Source organism: Limulus polyphemus, unplaced genomic scaffold (assembly GCF_000517525.1).
Source record: "Limulus polyphemus unplaced genomic scaffold, Limulus_polyphemus-2.1.2 Scaffold3318, whole genome shotgun sequence".
NCBI classification, from domain to species: Eukaryota; Metazoa; Arthropoda; class Merostomata; order Xiphosura; family Limulidae; genus Limulus; species Limulus polyphemus.
The window spans coordinates 34,451-41,226 of NW_013668928.1; the positions used below are offsets into that span (position 1 = coordinate 34,451).

Here is a 6,776-nt window from a genome sequence, read left to right on the forward strand (position 1 = left end):
TCTGCACATTTAAAAAAAAACTGAATACTGAGAGATGTTAACTAAGCATATTTTGGGGACTATGGTATAATTTTTTGAACACCAGGCCAATGTGTTGATCCAATAGGATTAGTCATTTCTTCCCAAAAAAAGGACTCTGCCTGTTTCAAACTATCAACATGATAGTAGCACACCCAGAGCACAGATCTTGACCCATGTGAAGAAGTAAATGTAAAAGGTTAAACTACATCTTTCCAGTAGCCATCCATTAGCTAATCTTTTGGAAGTAAAATGGAAACAAACTGTATCAAATGCATGTACTTTGTAAACAAATAACAGACCAGTATGTTGATCAATCAGATTTAATTACAGTTCTATTAGTGGATCAAACGTTTCCTCAATTACCCACACTTATTTTTATATGAATGTATGAAACAAATTTATTCTTGAATTCTTTATTTTCAAACAATATATTTTTTATTACATGTAAAAAAAAACTATCATTATTAGCTCCCAAAACTTTGAATGAAATAACAAACAATTAGCTCTGTGAAATTCATTTTCTTAGCATATAAGCAATATTTGCACTGGTGCGATTATTACAGCTGACCCGAAGACATGCTGAACGGGCAGTGAAACACTTGTTTGTAAACAACAGGTATTTTGTAAAAGTGGCACTGTTATTAGAACCAAAATGAGCACTGTAGAAATAAACTATTTAATATAGTTTATAAAATAAAATAGTTTTCAAATATTATTACAGTAACACTTCATGTCTATAAATTAATAAGTTTGTTGCCATATATCACTATTGTAGATCACATCTAAATTATGAGACTGATATATAAGAACTTAATAAAAATCACACAATTTTTAACCAGGCTTTAAGATGATCTGGAACTTAACATAATTTTTTTCCTCTTATTTAAGGAATTGTTCAAGTATGAATAGTCTTTCAAGTTTGCTGGAAAAGATAATTTTATCAACTGTGAGAGGTTTAAAAAAAGACAAAAACTGGTTATGATAATAACCTTTATCTTTCGTTAGAAAAAAAGGTATTTTGTTACCTCATCAATTGCATTTAAGTACTGAATGACAATATTTATGATGGTCAAAATCTATTTAAGGTAAAGCAGGGAATGATGAAACTATACTTTTATTTCTAAAACAATTATTTATTTAATTGTTCTTTATACCAGGTCTGCTTTTTTTGTCTTTGAACATCCATTTAATTGGACATCTATTCACAGCTGCCACTAGAAAACTACGGTTCTATAAACAAAAGGTATCTGATGTAAAATGACACTATTTAATTAAAGTGCTAGTCTTTAATGCCATTAAGGAGTTTAATGTAAAAAAAACTTGCATTATCTGCAGTTATATTAAGGAAATATATATTAATGTTTGAACTCAACTATTTAAGAAATGGATTTACTACCGGACTACCATAAAAGTCACTAAAGAGTTATATGTATTAATCTGTTTATGAACATACACACACTTATATGAGAATCTATTTTTGTTGAGTATTAAACAAAGATTTTCAAAATACCTACTACCCAAAATACTATGATTATATATTTTGATTATACATGAATGTGATTTGGGTATCTACTAACAACAAATATTAATCTATAGAGGAGCACAAACTGTATATGCATGTTTACCTCAAATAATAAGTGGTATTACAGGCATTTGTTGAGCTGTTCAAGTATAACTGCATCTTTTCTACACTACTAATATGAGAACCTCTGTTTCTTGGAGTAGCCCAGTTTGTCCAAGTTGGGATGGCAGGCAAAGTTTACCATAGGTGGGGGGCCACACATCAAGATCAGGGTATTTTCTGATGGTGCAGGAAGATGCTGTTCAATCATCTCTGCACTGATGAACCCCGCACTATATTTCCAACCTGTATGAAAAAAAAGTACATCGTAAGTGGTTTATATTAAGACATTTTTTTTCATTTAATAAGCTTACTTAGAAAACTTTTATACACCAACATCTCTGTCTCTTAGAATATTTAAAACCTTGAATCTGTTGCAGGTCAAGTGTGGTAGAATACTACCTCTTGTTCCTAACATGTTATAACACTAAACCTTGCTTCCAGTCTGTTCCAGGACAAGTGTAGAAGAATACAACCTCTTGTTTCTAATACATTATAACACTTAACCTTGCTTCCAGTCTGTTCCAGGACAAGTGTAGAAGAATACTACCTCTTGTTTCTAACATGTTATAATACTTAACCTTGCTTCCAGTCTGTTCCAAGAAAGTGTGGTAGAATACTACCCATTGTTCCTAACATGTTATAACACTAAACCTTGCTTCCAGTCTGTTCCAAGAAAGTGTGGTAGAATACTACCCATTGTTCCTAACATGTTATAACACTTAACCTTGCTTCCAGTCTGTTCCAAGACAAGTGTAGAAGAATACTACCTCTTGTTTCTAACATGTTATAACACTTAACCTTGCTTCGAGTCTGTTCCTAGAAAGTGTGGTAGAATACTACCTATTGTTCCTAACATGTTATAACACTTAACCTTGCTTCCAGTCTGTTCTAGGACAAGTGTGGTAGAATACTACCTCTTGTTTCTAACATGTTATGGAACAGACTGGAAGCAAGGTTAAGTGTTAGCACAAGTGTGGTAGAATACTACCTCTTGTTCCTAACATGTTATAACACTTAACCTTGCTTCCAGTCTGTTCCATGACAAGTGTGGTAGAATACTACCTCTTGTTCCTAACATTTTATAACACTTAACCTTGCTTCCAGTCTGTTCCAGGTCAAGTATGGTAGAGTACTACCCCTTGTTCCTAACATGTTATAACACTTAACCTTGCTTCCAGTCTGTTCCAAGAAAGTGTGGTAGAATACTACCACTTGTTTCTAACATGTTATAACACTAAACGTTGCTTCCAGCCTGTTCCAAGAAAGTGTGGTAGAATACTACCTCTTGTTTCTAACATGTTATAACACTAAACGTTGCTTCCAGTCTGTTCCAAGAAAGTGTGGTAGAATACTACCTCTTGTTCCTAACATGTTATAACACTAAACCTTGCTTCCAGTCTGTTCCAGGACAAGTGTGATAGAATACTACCTCTTGTTTCTAACATGTTATAACACTTAACCTTGCTTCCAGTCTGTTCTAGGTCAAGTGTGGTAGAATACTACCTCTTGTTCCTAACATGTTATAACACTAAACCTTACGTCCAGTTTGTTCCAGGTCAAGTATGGTAGAGTACTACCCCTTGTTCCTAACATGTTATAACACTAAACGTTGCTTCCAGTCTGTTCCAAGAAAGTGTGGTAGAATACAACCTCTTGTTTCTAATATGTTATAACACTAAACCTTATGTCCAGTTTGTTCCAGGTCAAGTATGGTAGAGTATTAGTTGTTTCTGATCTTTTAGAGGTAAGAAATGTGGTAGAATAGCATAATGAAGCTCTACAAACTCAAAATATGGTAAAACAATAATATACATATATATATATATATATAGAGAGAGAGATTTTATTTGTGTATGTGACAGAACCTTTACATTTCTGTTTAGATTTAACATGGTATATCAGTATTTACCAATATATAGTCCTAACATGAGTAAATATACAAAACACTTTATAGAATACATTAAGCTACTAAAATGTAGGCTTTAGTTCACAGAAGTTCCCAAAATATGTCTATTTATACTTTTTATTAGGAAAAAGGTGGCATGAAACTATCTTAGGTTCCAGATCTCACACATTTTTCATTCTGACGAGCGAATTGGGTAACTTGTACTTATGATATTGAGGTTTGCTTTCTACACAGGGTTCTATACATTTTGATGACATTACCAATAAAGAAACTACTTATGACAGTGTCTCACCTTCTGAGGGTCGATCTACCGTATACCAGAGCTTGAATTGTTCAGTATGTTCAGCTGCCAGATCTTCCAGTTCAGACCTCAGAAGAATGTCTTCTTCTGACTGAGTGTGGACAATAAAATATTCATATTGTTTTAATGCCATGTTCTCTTAAATAGCTATGTTTTATCTTTGTTTTAATGGTTATAACATAGCATACGATTCCGTTAATCACTTTAAATAACTTAAGTAACTTTTTTCTACAGACTAGTTATTCCCAAAGAAGAATTCTATGATTTATTTTTAGTTACTTTTATCTTAAATTGTACATTTTCTTTTAGCTTTTGCTTTAAGATTATCATTAATGCATTTTACAAAACAAAATACATGGGGCGAGCAATACTTTTTAGTGTATTTATGTTATAAACTATACACTTCCAAATGAATGATTTCACCCATATTACATGACCATGTTAGAAGATAGGTATTAACATGTAGCTGAAATGCATACATCTCTAATTAATGGCATTACTTGCCTATTTATGGAGATACATAGATGAAACGTATTACTATATCACTAAGCTTGCGGTGCCACTGCATGCAATACATTGTATTTACGGTTTATACTACTTAGTAAAAAGGGATTAATGCGAATAAATAAATTTTTTTCTGAACCCACAAAGTAAATATTAATTGTAAATAAAAATAATACAATTTTAAAAACAATATTTGATATTTCTTGCAATATCTTGTCACAGTACCAGTAGCTCAACAAAGTTCTGTTCTCTATAGTTGTTTGTTGTGGTACAAAACTCGTACTAGATGAGGAAGCATATAAACTTTTACTTTTTCACTTTTACATTTGTAGTTATTTGTCAATAATTTTATGGTTTGTTATCTAATATATTAACTGTATTCGCATCTGTTTTCTTGTATGTAGCCTACAACATTAAGTTCCAGAAAAAAAAATATATTTTGCAGTTGGTATTCATAGCTGTAAATTTTTTTAAAAATCAGAGTTGATGACATATGTAACAGCTTCCAAAACAATGTGGACCAAAGTGAAGTTTCATCTTTAAAGATATTCACATTAAGGTAGTGTAACTGCTAATTAACAGGCCCCTCACGAGCCAGTGGGGGACATTTCTGTTGAAAAACCAAACTACCCAATCTGGTTTTTCTTAATTCGAAATGAAATTATTTGGATATTTTTATTGGCTAAAAAGAAGGTATTTCCAGCACTCTTTTAGGGTTGGGGCTGCAAAAAGTGATTTGAAGTGGTAAGGTGACTGAAATGCATCAATGCATTACAAGCTTTTTGGCTAAGCACAAGAAGCGTGGAAGTCACCAAATGACATGCAGAGGTATTCAGGAACCACTTTGGTAGATATTGTGCACCAAGCCGAGTACAATATCATGCATGTAGCTGCTTTCAAAGTGTTCCTGTCTGCTTATCCTACTACTGACTATCGTGATGTTTCAACCTTCCCTACCGATTCGCGGGTGAAATCTTTCTTATCTCAATTGAAAGCTAAACATAAAAAGGTGATAGCAGAAGCATAAAAAGATCGACAGTTGCTTTATGGATACATACTGAATTTACTCCCAGCAGGTAGACCTTAGTATTAGCTAGTATGGAGACTTGAGGATACTGTATTTCACTCTTAAAATTTTATCAATTAACAAAAAAAAACTTGTCTTGAAGTTATCTCAAAATGATACGTCCAAAACCACCCTCTCTGGGAGTTTCCAAATTGAACTTTTAATATTCAACAAATTGTAGTGTAAAGACACTCTTAGCTCCTGAAGAATGTGTTAAGAAGTAGAATAAAAGATATTATCAAAATATACAACCAAATGATTAACTCTTGATTAAATCACACAAAAGATTTGTACAAAAAAATATGGTTCTGATGTTTATTTACCTGATTTGCAAACAACAGAAACAAGTTGGTGTTATCTTCTGGATCTTTAAACACTTGTCGAACCAGCTGGAGCATTGGTGTAATTCCTAGGTGAATGATTGGACATTAAGTAATTCAAATTTTCTTATCCTACATGTATATATAGGGTAACATAAACATATATGTGTACATATATATATTATATTAGAACAATACACTTTGGGATAGTTTTTGATTGCTTTTCCTTCCAGCTCTGAAATGAAAACTCATGGAATCAGGAGAACTGATGCTTTACATTTATGGTTATGTTGATCACCAAAGGGGCTGCACTCCATCTGTGAAGTCCAGAAGCATGGGGCTCCCTTTAACTTTGTATGGTGGAGTCAAAGTGTGCATGTATGACCATTTTACAGAGTTACATTTAGAATGTAATTAAACAACTATATAATCAATGTGCATCAATAAACTTGAAATCAAAATATTAAGTAAGTTCTCAGTCTTCACTTCTCTGTATCACATGATACTTATTCGCTCTGAATTGCCTATTTTAGATTTTATTTCTACCCCTATATGATCTTCTGAGTTTGGTACAGATTACATGCTTATACTATAGGTATTGCTGAGCCATATTGTAAAGTTCTAGTCTCCAAAGTTCTTGCTTTACTGTGATATTAACAAGAAAATCAAACCCACATGCCACAATCCTCCTATTACATCCTGTTTTTCAAAAAATGCCCAAAAATTTGCTATTGGATTACTTATAACTAACACAGAAAGAAGACTGTATTTTACTGAATTTTCTAGAGATTTTTAAATATTTCACTTCTGTTTTACATTGTGGAGTTTGCTTAACTAGCTTACGGAAATTTTTAAGTTCATTTATAGTTTAGTTAGAAAGCAAATTAAGTTATAGTTGTTTTATGACATTCTATTTCTTGAGCCTGATAATATTTGTGTTCTCAGTTGCATATATGATTTGTTTGTTTTTTGAATTTCGCGCAAAGCTACACGAGGGCTATCCGCACTAGCCATCCCTAATTTAGCAGTGTAAG

General features: G+C 32.6%; 1 protein-coding gene across 3 annotated transcripts in view; it reads right to left on the reverse strand.

Moving 5' to 3' along the window:
* Positions 1-417: 417 nt before the first annotated feature.
* LOC106469126 (NADH-cytochrome b5 reductase 3-like) overlaps positions 418-6,776 on the reverse strand; it is a 31,873-nt gene continuing 25,514 nt past the window's right edge. For all 3 annotated transcript variants that reach the window (XM_013929588.2, XM_013929589.2, XM_013929587.2), the window contains 3 exons: positions 5,746-5,831; positions 3,844-3,943; positions 418-1,888 (listed from right to left, as the gene is read on the reverse strand). In XM_013929588.2, the coding sequence (XP_013785042.1) occupies positions 1,716-1,888; positions 3,844-3,943; positions 5,746-5,831 (359 nt within the window). In that variant the 3' untranslated portion in view covers positions 418-1,715. The remainder of the gene's footprint in view (positions 1,889-3,843; positions 3,944-5,745; positions 5,832-6,776) is intronic.